The sequence below is a fragment of the Larus michahellis genome, chromosome 1 (genome assembly GCF_964199755.1).
Source record: "Larus michahellis chromosome 1, bLarMic1.1, whole genome shotgun sequence".
NCBI classification, from domain to species: domain Eukaryota; kingdom Metazoa; phylum Chordata; class Aves; order Charadriiformes; family Laridae; genus Larus; species Larus michahellis.
Window position 1 is genome coordinate 86,974,949 of NC_133896.1, and position 18,227 is coordinate 86,993,175.

Here is an 18,227-nt window from a genome sequence, read left to right on the forward strand (position 1 = left end):
TTGCTATGGCATTAGCAATGATGGCTGCCATCTTAAAAAATCAGAATACCCCTAAGGAAGCACACACCAAAAGCTAAGTCTCTAAAGCTTAGTTTGTCAGCAGTCAACCTCTACAAAGGAGGACAGACCAATAATTTTCAGTTTAGATAAGAATTCACCACAGTGAAGCTCATGATGCAACTTTGGAAGGGGGGATAGTAATGAATGAAACAGTGATGCACATCACTGGATGGACAGCTAGCTTGGGGGCTGGTGTACGCAGAGAACGTGACTGGCGTAGGCATTTCCTAACATGAAATGCCCCAGCAGGTCTGTGTGGCCATGTGTGTCCACATAAGTGACTTTCTTCTACAAGAAGGTTTCTACTTGCAAAGCAGTATTGTCATTCTGGAATAAAGTCACCTACCAACACCAAATGACTATATGAGGAAATTAGGTTCAAACCTTTACTACTAACAACCGTTGTACTCACTGCCTTCCACACGTAGACAATTCATGCCCTTCCCAAAAAAAAAGACCAGAAAGACTGATTTGGGTCCAAGAATCCAGGTTATTGTCCCAGTAGTAGATGGGCACAGCTGGGCAGGTTTTGCTTTTGCTTGGGGGTTGTGACTGCAACATCGACAGAGAAGTGGCTGTATCACAGAAACATTACGACTGGCTTTAAATGCTGCAACAGACAAAAGCAGCCGCAGGTAGCTTGGGTGTAAGTTATGTACCCGGCCTCTTGAGTTTATGGCTAGCTTGGGTTGCTGTCATGATAAGACATTTAGTGAAGAACCAAAACAGGGAAATACCAGACTGACCAGTAGTGCAGGGTGTTGGTTGTTCCAATTTTGAATTGGATAAAATATATTTTTAAACAAATTGGAACCTGTAGATATGAGGCATTATAGCATACCTAACGGTGTTACTAATCACCAAAATCCGGAAGAAAATTTAACCTACGGTTTTGAGTGGGGGACTGGTCAGGTAGTGTCTACTGATACATTGTAATACATAATTTTATTCTGCTATGCTGTACAGCTCTCTCTTTCCAACCCTGATCAGTGCTAGAACTCTTGAAAACACTTTTCACCTTTGTGTGCCTTCCCTTTCTTTATATTTACCTTGTCTGTTTGGATAGTGAACTCTCCGGGGCAGGGACTGTAGCACAATAGAGCCTATAGATACTACTGTATTGCAAACACTAAATATCAAATGGAAGAGGAAGCTGCATCCCTTATGTGATGGCTAACAGTATTAGCTGCTGCAAAACTTCTAAGTTGTGCTTAGTTGTAGTTTTTTAACCCCCTTTACTATACTCTTCTTTGCCTGCTTTCCCACCCTCCCTCCCTCCCACCCAGCATATGGCATTGCATAGTAACTGTGCCTGTACAGCTATTTTGTACAGAAAGGGAAATAAATTAATGTGGTGTAACTGCATTTGCACAAAGGATGTTACTGGTGTAACAGTTTAAAAAAAAGATCATCCTACAGCTTGACACAGTCATAAATGACACATGAACACATCTGGAGCAAATGCGGGTGGGCAATGCGGGCACTGGAGCTCTGGTCCTAGTAGGTAAGTTGAAGACACACTGATGACCAAGGTGCTAGGTTTTGAAGTGGGGTGACTTGTGATGTTTAAGCTCTAAGTGCTTAGTGTTACGAATCTAATAGCTTGATCAGCTAAGTTTGTTCTCCTTATCCTCCTTTAAAGGAAACTTTCCATCTTAACTCCAAAGGAAAAAATTAAGTCTCAGTTGATTAGCAGTTTTTTTAAGCATTGTTTGTGAAAGATTCACTCAACTAACTCCTCCTGTCTTCTCCCCTCCCACGCAAGTTTATGAGAAGTGATTAAGTTTTTCAAACAAAGGGGGAGGAGAATCCCTGGTACTGTTCCCCCTCCAACCTCTCTCCCCACACAAAACAACCAAACTACTATCTTTACAGAGCTTTGGGGTGAAAGACGTCCCCATGCTCAGAGCTAGCAAATAGCCTACATCCATTGTAAGTGCTATTTTGTAGATTTTAGTAGAATGTGAGTCATTCATAGCTGACGTGCTCTTAGTAGGGGATGGGATTTTCAGTTTCGACAGTCAGACTGTTTTTATTGAGAAGTCGCTTATACGTGTCTTGCTACAAATCTGTGGGGTTCACGCTACGCCCCTGTACTCTCTGGATGTGTGGCACACCAAGGGAGGGATAGCGAGTCAGAAGCAGAGATGGAGGTAGATCTCTTTCATGACTTTGGCAGGGTAAGAATCTTGCCTGTCCTCATTCCAACAGCAGTCAATAGTTTTATGGGCCAAACCAATACAGTGGTAGACAATGTGCCTCTGAACAATTTAAACATTATCTGGCTTTTCCTCATACTCCTGAAGGGGAAGAAACAAATCTGGCAGCTCATAAAGTCAAATACAGCCCAGTTGCTAAGGCAACCCAGCTGATAAGAACAGCACACTAATAGACAACAACAGGCTCACGGCTCACCTGCCTCTAGATTTCCCCCCCCACACACCAAATGTAGAGCAGAATCAAAAGCAGTAGGCAGGGTGGGGCTCTGCAGAGGAATAGCAATGCTCGCCCTTCCAAGCTGCTTGTACGAACGGGATAGATCTGCCTCAGACACGCACAGAGCAAACCCTGAGCTTAATGGGGTTTAGTGGCTCCCAATTCCAACAGCACAGGAAGCCCCTGGGGAGAGTCCTGCTGCACCTACCACTGCGCTCCGGCACCTGACTTTCACACCCATGCAGTTATTCGGTTTCCACCTGTACTGGGCAGTGCTCGAGTAAAGGGGGATCTATATCCCAAAGTTTCACAGCCAGCATTTGCTGTGGATTAGTGAACACGCCTTTCAGCCCCAGAGAGCTAGTATAGGAAAAACAAAGACGCTGGGAACTGGAAATCTCAGGAACCTGCTCAGCAATATATTTTCCCTCACAAGAAACACCCAGAATTGTGTTAGCGAGTTTTAGGCGACTGAATCAAAAGGGAGGTGAACTCCAGCATGTCTTAGATTAATTTGGATGTTTCTAAACCAACCTCTATGTGATAAAAGTTAGGACAAAACCAACTCTATTGTAGTTGGATAATCCCATAACTGCCTCTTGAAGGGACTTCTGTGTCTGTAGGCAACCAACAGATTTCTGGTGAGATCTAATATGTCAGTTTCCCTTTTCCTTCATGCTAAGAAGCCGAGGTGGACCTGGACATCTGAAAAAAGGACATTTTTGACACCTAAATAAAGTTTTATGATGAAAACCTGCACTGGTTGAAGTCAACGGCAGAGCTCCCAAGGAAAGCCATGGGGGCAGAACTTCAGGACAGCTGCAGGGACAGTTTCTGGTGGCTCTGGTTCCACCAGGGCTGCAGTGCATGCCTCAGCCATGATATGCTATGAATGCCTGCCAACGCAATAACCCCTGCCTCTCCTTGTACCTTGGGGAAGTACCTTTTATGAGATATCAAAGTCCTAAAATATTTGATAACAAAACCCTCCCAGTCAGGGGTGTATGGGGAGTGGAATTTCCATTCTGCAGAAGAGCTCATTTCAGGTGCCTCTCTTGATTGAAACTGCAACTGCATTAAAAAAAAAAGATAGGTATAAAGTATATTCTTTTTCCCCAGAGAGCGAAATTCTTGGAGGCTATTTGGGGGTGAACCATGACAGACTATTAAAAAAATTCAGAGGTAAAAGTATGCCAGATAGTCTGCCTGCTTGCTAGTCCAAGTTAGGAGCTGACTACCAACAAACACTGTTGCCGTTTTGAATCAGCAGTTCCAGTGGTGAAAATTGTCGATTACACCACTCTGCTGAACTCCCCTTCTGAGGTATTTTTAATACTTTTAAATGCTGTCATAGCTAGATGACTATTCATGCCTGAGTTACATTAGCTTAACCCTTCCCTGGTGTATTTACAAGGGATGCAAGTCTGCCTTTGGATCATCCCAACACAATGACCTCTAGTTCTGATGAAATTACAGAAAAGACTCGTGCATATTGTGAGAAGATAGCTAAACATAATTTTTAAAATCAACTCTAGCCACTGACGAATAATATATGGGACCTTAATGAGTAACATAAAGATACTTTATGCTTCTTGCTTTGCTAGAGAAGTGTAAAATGGCCTTAGAGGAAAAGGGAGTACGACCTTCAACTTGAAATTCTTTGCTGTAAAAGGGAAAGTGCTTTACCAGTAAAATTAATATTTTGAGAAGCTATATTACATAAAAAAGTAGGAAAGATTAGTCAGATGGTGAGTAGAGGTCATTATTTTGTCTGACAGGAAGTCCAGAGCTCTATTGATTGACCTCCTGAAAACAGAGTATTTGTGGATAGCAGCAAGCGAAAATATTGTTTTCTTTCTCAGCACCAAGTAATTGCACACTGCATTTAAAAACAGACTCTATCTACAAGTAAACAGGTTTATGAGGCTGTGAGGTATCTTACGTCCAGGAAGAATTCCTTTTACAATTTAAAATATCTGAGCTGGGAATAGAACATGTTTTGGAGCTTAGCCCAGTGTTTTAGTCAGCAGCCCATGGGGCTTCCCTGGTAGCTGCTCCTCATCGCTATCTCCCCTGAAAATCACCTGCATGCAAATGGTTAAGCCAGCAGAAAGTCAAGGATCTCTCCTCACCAGTGTAAACAGATAAGCACTTAGCTCTGGCACTGGTCTACCTGTAAAGCCTTTCATTACCCAACCCATCAGTCTTGCTCATCCATAAAATAGAAATTATGCCAGTGATTTTTAAAAAGCCCTTTTTAACAATACTGCTGTATTGATGCACATTCGCAGTTTAAGTGTTATAATTTTCATGGTCTCTCTCAATTTGCAGTGGTGAGCCATGGTTGGTCAAAAGCCTCCATCTCAACTATAGCAGTGTCAGTGAAGACAAGGAGACTCAGGTGGAAAATGGATTTATGCTGACATAAAAGAGAAATGCTCTTAAAATGAAATCACTTACTTAATCTAAATGAAGGCTGTGAGATGGGGGGAAGCAGGTAGAAAGGTGTGTATTTTCTTTCTAGGGGGGCTAAGTAGGCTGCCATTGAATTCAGTAGCACCGATGAAGCTGACTTCAGGTATGAAGCATGGGCTGTCTACATTTTTGGTAGTAATCTGGGTTTTGTCACCTTTAAATTGGCTGTGAACCTTTTACAGGGGCCAGCTACAGTTCAGGAGCCATTACAACCCAACCAGAATAGCACTAGCTTGTGCTGGTACAGCAAGTGAGGCTTGGTGGCATTTACAGTTGAAGGACATGGGGTACTGATGGAAGTACGCTGGCAAGTGTATCAATAGAAATCTAAGATGCTGGCAACCGCCAGCTATGTAATCCCCCAAACCCCTGCACTGCTCTCATCTGAACTGAATGCTTGAGTACACCTCAGGTCTTTTTGGCATGGAATACTTCACCAGCCCTTTAAGACATGCCACCATGCTGGTGGGTCTAAGCAAAAGCAGCTAAGCATGCAACTGTAGCCCGTGTATAACCCTTTAAACTGCTACATATATTTGCCAAGCAACTGCATTAGGCCCAAATATCCATGGGCTTGGGTTCTGTTGCCCTGCAAACAACATAGAAATGAGAAGGATGTGGGACTACTAGTTACTGGACTGATGTCACCGGACCCAGTGCACTACGTGCAGAAACCAAAGATTCCCAATTATGTAAGAAAACTCTCAGGTTCAAATTAAAAAATTACACCACCACCTGCTCCCCATATTTTTTCTTACATTCTTTTCGGTCTAGGCTTCATTTTTAGAGAACATTTCCTTCTGAAAAATAAAAATTAACAATCCCCCTGATTTTCCAATAGTACTTTATAGAAAGGAAATCTCCAGTGATGCAACCGGTAGGGTATTGTCTCTGCCACAACATTAAGCCTATTTCTTAACTTGCTGAGAAGAGTGTGGGTAATAAAAATCAAAAGAAGAGAGACAAATGTCAGCCAGGCAAAAATGTCAGAAGATTAGACTTCCGTAACCCATCTCTCTGATACGTGAAAGGATCATGGCCCTTGTTGTGCTTGATATTTGACTAGGTGGAGAGATATGTACCTTTTGAATTTAAAGTGGTAAGTCTTAAGAAAACAGAAAATCTTCCTCATTAAAGCTGAGGCAGCACCACATCTGTAAAAAATTTAAGGCATGTAAGGACAAAAAAGAACAAGGTGTTATAAAATGTACCCCTGTAGACATGTGTAATACCCCACAGGAGCTGGGTATCACATAACTGACATAAATGCATGGAATGTTTTTGGGTGTGGTGTGTATTTACATCTCTCAAAAGAAATTGGTTACTGGGGCATTCAGCATATTTCTGAAGTGGTTGGATTCCCCTTTCCCCTCTCCCTATCTATTTACAGTTCCCTTTCAAGTACAAAAAACATTTTCTGTAACCTCAGCTTCCTGATTCAGCTGTTGTGATGTCAGTTATTTACGATAACAAAAGTGAGACTATGCCTGTGGTTTGCGTGGGACAAAGGCAACCTTGTTTCTGTAAAAAGGGACAATCCTAGTGTGAGAAGCACAGGAAAGCCTATGAAGTAGGACTCTGAGGTGATATTTCATTAGTCCCGCCATCTACATAACAGCAGGCTTGACACTGCATTATCTCAAAGGTTACTGACAGAGGGTTTTTTTCTTTCCATAGGACTGGACGCTACCATGAATGCAACTGTTGGAAAATTACCTCTTTGAAGGACAAGGCTTTGGAGATAGGTATCTTGGGAAAGAAATGGATTGCGAGTGGGTAGAGAGGCAGTGAGTGTCAGGACACAAATGTTTCAATACCAATTACGCATTCTGTGGTCACAAGCAAGTCACTCTCTACCTTTGCTTACCTGCCATGAAACTGGTTTAATCATATTTAACTGTCTAAACCACAGATGTGGTGAAACTTGCAGAATGCCAGTAAACTCTTGAGGTTACAGAGTAGCAAAAGGAAATGAGAAGCTCTTAATATACAGCATAGTTAGTTATGAATGAAGAGCGTCAACTTTGGTGTAGCTTAGAGAATGTCACTTACCTGCTATTCTTCCAATTGGCATTGCATGGTCCTCAGGAGGGGATACAGACACCATGATGTGGTTCATATAAGCTAACTCTTCTCGGTGGGACAGGTTGATTGGCTTTACCTCCCTGTGCAGCCCATCCTCGGACAACCTTGGTGGTTTGAAATCGGAGTGCCTGGGGTTCAGTATCAAAGGATGCATGATAGGGCTGGGCATCAACTGGATGACCCTGGTGTTCTCCTGGCGAGGGCTGGAGGGCTTCTGGAGCACCTCAGAAGGAGGCGGGCAGTGGTTGTTTTCTATCGGGGATACTGAGAGAGGATAGGGCTCCTGGTGGTTGTTCTCTTGCTGATGCCTTGTCCCTGGCACCCTGTCAGCTGGGGAGAGGCGACGGATAGTGTTGTCCATAGGGGACTTCAGTGGCCGCTGATCGGGATCTGGTGATGGACGGTGGTTGTTGGTGATGGGTGATCTAGAACGATGCAACAGTTCAATGGTTGGGGGGTTGTGGTGGACTGTTTCTGTGGATGGTCTTGAAGGTCTCTGGACAAAGCTATCTGTGGAGAAAAAAAAACAAACAGATTGTGTATATTGTGATCAAGGTGTAGGATCTAACTGTCAAACTGGTACCTGGGCTTACTGGGTATTGCTGTCAGCTTGGAAATGTTTTCATTTGTGTGACCTATAGATGCCCAGAAAAACACCATATAAATGCAGATATTACTGCACAGAATGAAATCAGTACCGTGAAAACAATGTCCCTCCACCACCATGTAAAGGTAGTTCCTGGGGGAACGTGTCAAGAGAAGTCCCATTTTGAGAATGTGACTGGACCACAAGTGAAGAAAGTACTACCTGATTCAGCTGTATTAACTGTGTTTCTGTGCACATGCTTTGAAACTTGTCTGCTGACATTCATGTCTCTACATGTGGTTCCTGTTATTGTACTGTGATGAGCACTGTGAGGTAGAGGGCAGAGATAAGAAGGGAAAATGTCTCCAGGAAAATATTGGTTAGTAAGTTTTAGATGGTAGAGGCTTGGGCAAAGGTAGGGAATATCTTAGTCTGAAATACGGACTGAGTTACCTAGAAAAAGCCACTGGTAGGAAGCTCTTTGTGAAACACTAGCTAAATTTTATTGCTGCTTTGATTTTTAGAGCATGTAACATTTTAATAAGGATATTTTCAACTTGTTTTATTTAGTCTCTGCTGTCTACTGATGGGTTTTCCCATATAAACACATTTCTTCATCAAGAGAACTTCTAGCAGCACTTTTGCATGAGCATACTTCCCCAGCTGTGATTCTTAACAGTAGGGGGGAGATAAATCATGGCTCTAGGTCAATGTCTTCACATACTAACAATCTTCTCACAAAATGAAATGCTTGACATAAACAGTGCAAACTTTCAGCTTAGCTAGGGCCATCAATTTTGACTTGTGAAATTACTGACAAAAGAGGCAAATACCACCAGAGTGCAGTGACTAACAGGTTTTTATCTGAAAAACAAAGATCAAATTTCAGTGCTGTTTGTTGAAAGCCTTGGATGATAAGAGAAGGAAACTGCTGGGTACATGTCAACAACTGAAAAAAGTAGCTGCCTATTTGTGGCTGCCTGTTTGTTCACTCCATTTGCTCTGATCCTCTTTAACTATCCTCTTGCTCCCTTGTCAAGGCAGCGATTCTTGTTGAAGACCCTGTCGAGGTGAAGACCCAGGGGCTCCTGCTGCCCTGGAACTCATGCAGGCATCAAAAGAGGGATCAGCACTTACTCTGGGAAATGCCTGAACAGGAAAAGCTCTAGTCCTGAGAAAATGTAGTGCCAGGCAGTGACATAGCACCAACACTTTTGCCTACTCAATGGGCTGTTCATCTATACAAGGATGATACAGTCTACAGGAAAACCTGAAATTCTAGGCAGAAACTACATGGCTCCAGAAGACTTATTTCACACAGTTGTGGTCCTAGACAAGAAAAATGCATTCACAGAGCTATTTAAGGTATTCACAATGAAACAGCTGGAGGACATGAAACTCCAGAGCTATATATTGTTCTTGTTTAAACCCAAACAACTTTAAATATAATGTGGCCAGCTAATGTGGGATAGACCAACTGACGTGAAGATCAAAGAGAAATTAATTTACAACTGTACCTACCTCTGTGGCTGTTGTTTCTTAAAGTCTCATTTCTTTGCCATAATAGAAAGAAAACCAAGCCCCGTTTTACTCAGTGTCCTGTCTTCTACAGACCATCCACCCCCACTCATGTACATGCACTGTAGTTATTCTTGGCCTGTAAATATAGACCAGAATACTGTATTGTTTGTCCTACTAATTTAAAGTGCCTTGGCTGTGGGGAACAGCTATCCTGACAGCAGAAAGGACTGCCTTGCTGTGCTTTCCACCAAGCTCTCTGCAAACATTAGTTGGCTCTGTCAAGCTCCAAACAGAAGCAGACCTATTTGTCTGCTCCCAAACCATGGTGATCCTGAACCAGGACAGTGTGGAGAGAACATAGAGATCAAGGAACTCTTTAAAAAGCAGCAAGAGGAAAAACTACAAATAGATACACACTAGTGTTTGCTTTCTTCCAAGATCTTTCTCTTTAAATACTTAACTAAAGAATCCCCTCATGGCCGAAGTTGCTGTTTACCATAAAACAATTCAAACTCAGCTCCAAGCAGTTCCACTGCCACAAATGACCCTGAACAGAATAAAATCCTCATCACATTCATTCCTTGGCACATTTGATGACTGTAAGTTGAGCACATATGGTATATCATTTCCTGTGGGAATAGGTTCACTCATCAGTCTGGCTCTTCGTTCTGAGTGACCAACACTCTTTTCTCGAAGGGAAAGCTGTGAAAGGGAGTTCAGCTCCCAGGAAAATTGCTGACCGATCTGATCCATACAGGGATGGGTGGGGCTGCACTCACTCTGGGAGTGAGCAATTGCTGGCCTGACAATCCCAAAGATTGGCACTCTTTGCTTACCCATAAAAGAAGTGCAGGGAATGACGGCGTAAGCTTCCTGTATGGCATCCCATCAAATGACTCAGTGCTGAGTCAGAAGGACCACTGGAGATGTAGGTAATTCACTCTCCATTGCTCATCCCTCTACAGGGTCAGAGACCAATGCCCCCAGGGCAGATTCCAAGCCAAGGCCAATGCATCTTGGAGGAATCCTGCACCTCTGTCAACTGATTTCCAACAGTCAAACCCACTTTGCTTAAGCTAGTAAAAAGCCACTAGATGTAAATGTTGGTCTCATCTGACTCTGGATTAACTAACTTAAAATGAAAGCATTTAGAAGCAGGATCATAAGTATATAATCTATTAGGAAATGGAAGAATAGTAGAAGAAAAATGGAAAGTAAAAGAAAACGGAAAAAGATCACTGGAGTAAGAAGGGATTCTAAAAAAGATCCATCACCTATGAAGTTTGGCCATTCAAAATTGTGCCAAAGTAACACTTGAACCCCCTGTTACAGTTTGTGAGTTTGGCAGGGTTAAGTTTTGCTTCTCACATTCATTCTCCTTTTTTCACTAAGTTGCATTTTGCTGAGGGAAAATGGTAAACTTAATTGTGCTAGTTTCTCCCAAGCAACTCTATGAAACAGGAAGAAGAAAGAAGGAATGGCAAAATACATAAATAAATAAATTCACCTGACCATAAATTCTTGGCATAGAGAGTTTCTGATTGCTCAGAGTCTTGTGGCAGGCAAAGTATAGTTTCTTTTGCTTGTTTTGAAGTTCTTCTCCCAGCAAAACAAGAACTAATTTTTTTCATTACGAAGTGTTAAGTAATAGCGCAGAGCTCTCTAAGCAAATACAGTGGCACTATCAGCAGCCAGAGTATTGTGAGGAAGAAATCAAAGCTGTTTCTTAATCATCCTGTGCTCTGACAGAAGTTGGACTAGACTGCACAGGACTTACGTTTTAAGTGACGCACATGAAAGGCCAACTCAACATCCCTGTGAAAACCTCTCTAGAGTAAAAGTTGCTCCATATCTTTAATGTAGGGGTGTCTGAGAGAGCAGCTAGTATTTATGTTTGAAATTTAGAAAGGGAACATTTGTGGGTGAATGCCAAGCTTCAGGAAAAAAATTGAGATTTTCATAATGGTCTCTGGAAAGTGCCTATCTTAATACACTAGGTAACTGTCTCTTGCACAACTCGGCCAATTCAACCTCATCCTGACCTATAGCACCCTCTTGTAATCTGAAATATTTACACAGCTGTGTGGAAACACTTTGGAGCGTCCTTATCCCACCTGCTGCTGTCCTGCTCTTGGCTTAGTCTCAGAGTTTTGCTGGTGCCATTTGATTCTGGCTTGCTCAGGCTCGCCATGGGCAACCTGAACAGGTCTGACAGTACCCCTGAATCCTCTCTTGCAATCCCACGTTGAATCTTGAAATACTTCATGCATCTTAGTTAGCAGACACTAGGGCAATATCCTAACTCACTTCTGTTCTCTTCTCCTCTTTACTTAAAAAGGAGTAACACTACTTTTTCCTGGAATTTCTTTTTAATTGAAAAAGTGAATTCTGCCTGATGCTTTCATGGAAAGGACCTTTTAAAAGGCTTAGGCTTTATATTTATCTGTTATTGGAGAAAACCAAGATGCACTTTAGTGTGTATATTTTTAAAGAAAATAAACCCTCAATTTTCCACTGAAGGAAGCATACTTACATTTTGATCTGAACTAATAATGAGTAAAATAAGCCCAAATCTGCAATTCCACAAACGTTTCTATTCTTTCTTCAGCGCCTCTGACAGCCATGGTATGTGTAGACAGTACTAGAAGGCTAGATAATAACATAAGCAAGTAATTCTGATACTAAAAATCAGAGAAAACCTGCAGAAAAAACCTTCTCTCAACATGAATTGCTCAATAAGCTCAAAAGCTGAGCAACAAGATGGTCTCAGTGCTAGGAACTCTGGCATGATGTGATGACAGACTGTGAGTTGAAGTGACTTTGAGTTAGATGTTCCTCTCTGAGGCTGCCTTCTCCCTTGCTCTGCAAACAATTGCATCTAATTGCATCTCCAGGATACTAAAAGCCCATGAAGCATCTTTGGCTACCATATTGGGAGTGAGAAAAAATGAATCAATGGGGTCAATAAAACTTTCTGGTATTTGTTAAATATGCATCTGGCATAGCTTTTAAGCAGGCTTTGGAAACAGGGCAAGATAATAGAAGATAAACGGAGAATGGACAGTTGACTCTCCAGGCCAGTTGATTGCTCTAAAGCTACGGAGACAGAGGGAGGACAGTAGCTTTTATATAAGTAACTTTGGAGCAAGAAAATGACATAATTCCTCACAGCCTTACCCTACTCGCCTCTATAATGGCAGCTCCCATAAGAATGAGACAGAGTTACCTTCATCATGATTCTGGTGTAATATGACCTCTGGCTGAGCATGGATAGAGTTCCCAGGGTGGAAGAAAGGTGTGAAGAGCATACGAGCTTTCCTTTGCTTCAGGATATGCTGAAGGAGTTCATATAAAACATCACCTGAAAGACAAACAGCAGGAGAAAGGAAATGAAAACCTGCATACTGCTGAGAAGACTCATTTAGCCATCTGATGCATGAATTCATGGCTCCTGGGTGCTATTTTCAGAACCCAAAATGCTTGCAGTAAAATCCTACAATTCACTGTTTTGCAAGGTTCTTCCCTGAAAGGAAAAGAAAGAAAAAGAAAAGCTGCACGTCATGCCTCTGTGTGTGACTGTGGAAAAATGGGAGGATGACAAGACATGGCTTTTATTACACCAAAACAGAGTTTTTCTCAGGCAATATGACTGATCATCCAAGAGCTCCAAAACTTTACAAGCAGTAGTTAGTTCAGCGTCCTACCTCCTCTCATCATAGCCTCAATTTTTCAGACAGACAACTTAGGACACAGAATTCTTAAATGTAGAGTCCATGATTTATGCAGTGAGTTTCTGGAAGCAAAGATGGTGCTTTTCTTTAATTACTGAACAATTTAGGCTTTATGGGTGGAGGAGACAGAAGATGCTGTAAAGCCTCTCTGTGCAACACCAGTGCCTCAAGGCCAGAGGCAGTGTGCTACCAAGATACTCCATTCTAGGAAATCCACAGGAGGAAGAACTCTCACTTTGAGAAATTACTTTGGGACAGAGTCAAAGACTTGAAAAGAACTGAAAGATTTAACCATCCTGAACACCCTTTGCTGTGGTGACAACTCCTGGAGATACTCGAGTGCTATAGGTGCCTTAGGAACTTCTATATTGCACTCTTGGTGTCATGGGCTGGACTCCTGAAAAGCCCAAATGGGATCCCAAAGGCAGTTATTTCTAGCTACTGGAATCTGTATGGAGCTCACTGAAACAGGCAATATTAGACCACGGATAAGATGCAGACTAAGGAACAAAATGCAGCAGACTTGGTGCTCTGTATGGGCAAATATAGCCTGTTAGCTGCTACTGTATGATTCTTCCACAGAAATGTCTGCAGCACATTGCACTGCACCAAGCTGACATAGAATCATAGAATCATAGAATCTTCACGGTTGGAAAGGACCTTTGAGATCATCAAGTCCAACCATACACACACACAAAAAAACCCCTACAATCTCTGTCACTAGAGCATGCCCTGAAGTGCCAAATCTAGACGTTTCTTAAACACCTCTAGGGATGGTGACTCAACCACCTCCCTGGGCAGGCTGTTCCAGTGCCTGACCACTCTTTCAGTAAAGTAATTCTTCTTAATGTCTAATCTAAACCTCCCCTGCCACAGCTTCAGACCATTTCCTCTGGTCCTGTCATTATTCACGTGGGAGAAGAGGCCAACCCCCACCTCTCTACAGCCTCCTTTCAGGTAGTTGTAGAGGGCAATGAGGTCTCCCCTCAGCCTCCTCTTCTCCAAGCTAAACATGCCCAGCTCCCTCAGCCTCTCCTCATATGGCTTGGTCTCCAGACCCCTCACCAGCCTGGTAGCTCTCCTCTGGACCCGCTCCAGCACTTCAATGTCCCTCTTGTACAGAGGGGCCCAGAACTGAACACAGCACTCGAGGTGAGGCCTCACCAGTGCCGAGTACAGAGGCACGATCACTTCCCTGCTCCTGCTGGCCGCGCTACTCCTGATACAAGCCAGAATGCTGCTGGCTGCCTTGGCCACCTGGGCACACTGCTGGCTCATGTTAAGCTGGCTCCACCAGCACCCCCAGGTCCTTTTCTGCTGGGCAGCTTTCTAGCCACTCATGTGCTTGCATGAATTGATCTAGAGGCTTGTTTCTTTCTGGGGTAAAGGCAGGCAGTTCCTCACTTCCCCCTGCCCCATTCCCTGGCACCAGAATTGTTGTATCTTTCCTCAGTGGAACATACCACCGCAATATCTAGGAGACCAACGGACCAACTGCTTATTTTGTGTCTTTTTATGTATTACATCTTCTACCGATGCCCTTCCTCCAACAACATCTACATGAAACACCTAGGTACTTATACATTTTGTCTGATGTAACTGGTTGCACATTTCAAAGTGAAAATGTACAACACAGGGTAGGAAGTCTCTTGACTTTTAATTCTGCTTGCTGTCTTCTTTTTGTCACTGCTTGTATTACAGAAGAACAGGTTGCATCAATAACATATTATCTAAAAAGGAAACTAGTGAAGTTTCACTTAGGAAACCTTGGATTTTCTGGGAAAGTTTTCTCAAGTGTGTGGGGGTTTTTTTAGCAGCTGTTTGCTAGAGATTGTATGCTTTGCACCATTTGTCCCTTGTCTCTTTAAACTGCCAATGCTCTATTTGTGGGCAAGTTTAGTGTGTTAGCTTAAAACAGTTAAAGCCATCCTGCTTTCCATAGTTCAGCTTCCTTTATTCTTAGCATCTTGGCTGCTTTTACTGTCTCAGCAGTGACTTTAGGGCATTTTTAAAAGGTGATTGCAATACCTGAAAATCTAATTAAAAACAAAGCCTCGAGAACCAGTTACCTTTTCCATGTTTAGAACATGAAAGGCTAAAAAGTGATTTTACCACATAATTTGCATCTTTGAATGCAATAGTGGCATAATCTAGTGCTACTAGTGCCGTAACACTCCAAGTAGTAAGGTAGCAAATTCGTACCTCTTTTGACTTGGCCTGACAGACCAGTGAAAACGCCCATAAAGCTGGCCGCCTTTTTTTTTACCTAACAAAACAGTTATGCTTCTGCACCACCCAGATGCAGTAATGCTAGTTCAGAAAGTGAAAAGCGTTTTTCACTCTCTCCCTCCTCTGCTGTCTCCCTTCTCTGGCCAGCCCTCAACAGAATAGCTGTGGGGCTATCAGCCCACTTTATTGCTAGGACCACTGGGGGGAGTGGATGTGGTTCTCCTCCTTTAACCATGAGGGAAAGGATATGGCTTTTACGTAGCTACGCTCTTGAAAAACTTAATGCCTCTATGGCAAACATTAATTCATAGTTCTTAAATTTCACATATAGTTCATTTCTGGGAAAAGTTGAGGTAATGTCCCTTTACCTACCGTCATCTAAATTTTTAGGGACTGACTCGGATATCCTCTAAAGGCTTTTATATCAGCGAGGAATACCTGGCGAGGAGGAGAGGAAAAGCAAGGGAGGAAGCCTTTAGTTTGGTTACTTCATTCCAAATTTAGCTAAATAAGAGCTTAACCTTCTGCATACAGTGAGGATTTGCAAGCCAGAGGCTCTTCTCTGGGAATGCTCTATCTCCAGCCTACAAACATTTTAATCCTACTCATTTCAAGTGCCCTCACAGCACACAAGGGGAAGAACAGGGGCATAACTTGTAGGCAGCAAGGTATCGGGATGATAAGGGGAGCTGCAGACAAGATACCCAAAGGTGTCCCTTACAGTCCTTGCCCACATCCCCAACTTTCAATACTCCTCTTGCCTTAAGGAGGGCTAATTTTTTAATGAAATTATTCTTCTGTGCCAGAATTAAAAAAAAAAAAAGACGTTTCTAGGCTTCAGTTTTTACTACTGTATTACACTGGCGATAAACATTAATATTTGGAATCTCTTTCCATACAAAATTAGTCCTGGATTTCAGGCACATGCCTAAAAAACTTCATATCCACTAAATATAAGCCACAGTTTGTGAGGCAGATTCTGCTGAAGGATGGTTGTGGGGGTGTGTTCAAGCAGCTTGATGCAGAATTAGTGCCACGGCTTGTTTATGAGCTGGATCTAAGCAGCACCAGCTGTACTTCTGCACCTAGTGAGCCTTGCGCTGGAAGCCTCCTAACAGCAATTCTGTCATTGCTTGGTCCAAACTCTTTGATCACCTATAGTGATTGAGTTACAAGATTTTATATTTAGCAGGAGCACCTTGTATGGTCACAAAAGAAAAGCTCACAACTCTTATTTAGAACCAATAACTCATATTTAGTTAAACATCCCTGACAAAGGAGGGCAGAGGCTTACTCTGACTGTAAAACTGGAGCAGACAGACCGCAGGGGATATAAATACAGGCAGGCAACATACACATTTCTAAAACTTCTTTGTAATAAATGAAGACATAATCTGAGCAATAGGCAGACTGATTCACACACCTGTCTGTGCTGTGCCTTGGGCTGGACTCCAGCACGTGAGAGAATATGGTAAAGTAAAGCAAAGCCCACGGGGGCTGTAAAATGGAGGAAAGATCCCCCAGGGAGGAGTTTTGCAGTCACTTTTAGCAGGGCATCAGCCAAGCCAACTGTGAGGCAGAATGCTAATACGGGCTTCTTAAGAGGCTAGGGCACTTGATTAACTTGCTGCTGTAGTTGGGTCTGTGAAAAGATAAGCCTTTACAGGGAAGAGCTGGAAGTCACAAAGTGCTGCCAGAGAAGCTTGCTTTCTGGGAGTTCTGCAGGGAGTTTTAACTAGAAACAGGTTGGATGTTTGGGTTTGGGTTTGGATTTGCCTTCAAATTTGCCTACAACTCAGGTGTATTAGGATTTCATTCCCTCCTTGTCGTTTTTGTCCTTGCCTCATACAAGTGTGTCGGTCCTCTCTCTTCTCCCCTTGCCCAGTCCCCCCCAAAAAATGTGACTGTTTCCTCCTCTGACCCTCTCCAGATTTCATTGTAGCTTCCTCTCTCTTTTCAATCACAGCTTCTGTAAGTAATCCTCACCTGAATGAGGAGACCTGTATCGAAAGTCCTCTTTGGTCAGGAGCAGCAGAGCCTTGCCGTTCATCTCAAAAGTGTTGCTCTCAATCGGCCTCAAGGAAAACTCCTTCTCCGCCCACCTGAGCCACTGTGCCACATCATCCCTGCTCCAGTAAACGGGCTGCAAACCTGTGGCAGGAAGAGACCATGATTGTGTTACCAAATTGAGACGAGACATGGGAGTATAGGCAAGCATCAGTGAATCATGGAATCATGGGAATACAGGCAAACCCTTTCTCCCCACACCATAATGTGCAAAGTTTCAGGGGAAGGTGTAGGAACGGAATGTCACGTTGACGCAGATTTACTTAAGCACTGGACTGTGAAACCCTTCACTAGTTTAGGCACCTTGGTTTATCTGTGAGGTGTCGAGAAACAAGAACTGCCTCAGCACCCTGAAAAAGCTTCTAGGACATTATTTCATTCCAGGTTTCCACTGTGAAATGGGAGTTTCCTCCAGCTGCTCCTTCCGAGGTGCAGAGCAGGCAGGAGGCAAAGTCCTTGGCCCCATCCATCCTTGTTGTGTATCCTTTCGTAGAAGGGAGATGTGCTCTCTCTTCATGCCCCTTACCACTGATCAAGAATAATGCAAAGTAGTCAGATGCAAGAGAGCTATGGCAATACTTCCCTCTAGGTAACTGAGGTATGTAAAGAAGGGCTGCTTCACACGGCCTCTGTAATGGTGTGTATTGGTTATCAGTGAGGTTATCAGTGGTTCAGAAAGGTGTATTCAGACTGGCCCACCCCCTCCTGCAGATGCCGTTACACTAGCAGATGCTATTCCCATGCTGGAAAGGAAAATAAGCACTGAGGCTGTGGCACCTTTAGCACTGCTTTAGCTTGTCTCCTACACAGTGATAAAATATTACCCATGTAACTCTATCTATATAAGGGTGGCATGCCATTCTACAGTAAAATAGGTATGTTCGTTTTGGGCACGGATTTTCCAGGGCTTCAAGGAGAATCTGGCACTCCCTTTCTCCCAGCCAGCTCCTACAGCATATACTGCCTAGACTGTTTACTCACAGGGGCCCAACCAAGTTACCATGAAAGTCAAAGACCGTTTGCCTCCTACCTTTATT

At 43.1% G+C, this 18,227-nt stretch overlaps 1 protein-coding gene across 5 annotated transcripts in view; it reads right to left on the bottom strand.

Moving 5' to 3' along the window:
- Window positions 1-18,227, bottom strand: part of ETV6 (ETS variant transcription factor 6) — a 144,085-nt gene that overhangs the window by 18,008 nt on the left and 107,850 nt on the right. For all 5 annotated transcript variants that reach the window (XM_074590077.1, XM_074590067.1, XM_074590046.1 and 2 more), the window contains 3 exons: window positions 17,110-17,274; window positions 12,390-12,524; window positions 7,024-7,566 (listed from right to left, as the gene is read on the bottom strand). In XM_074590077.1, the coding sequence (XP_074446178.1) occupies window positions 7,024-7,566; window positions 12,390-12,524; window positions 17,110-17,274 (843 nt within the window). The remainder of the gene's footprint in view (window positions 1-7,023; window positions 7,567-12,389; window positions 12,525-17,109; window positions 17,275-18,227) is intronic.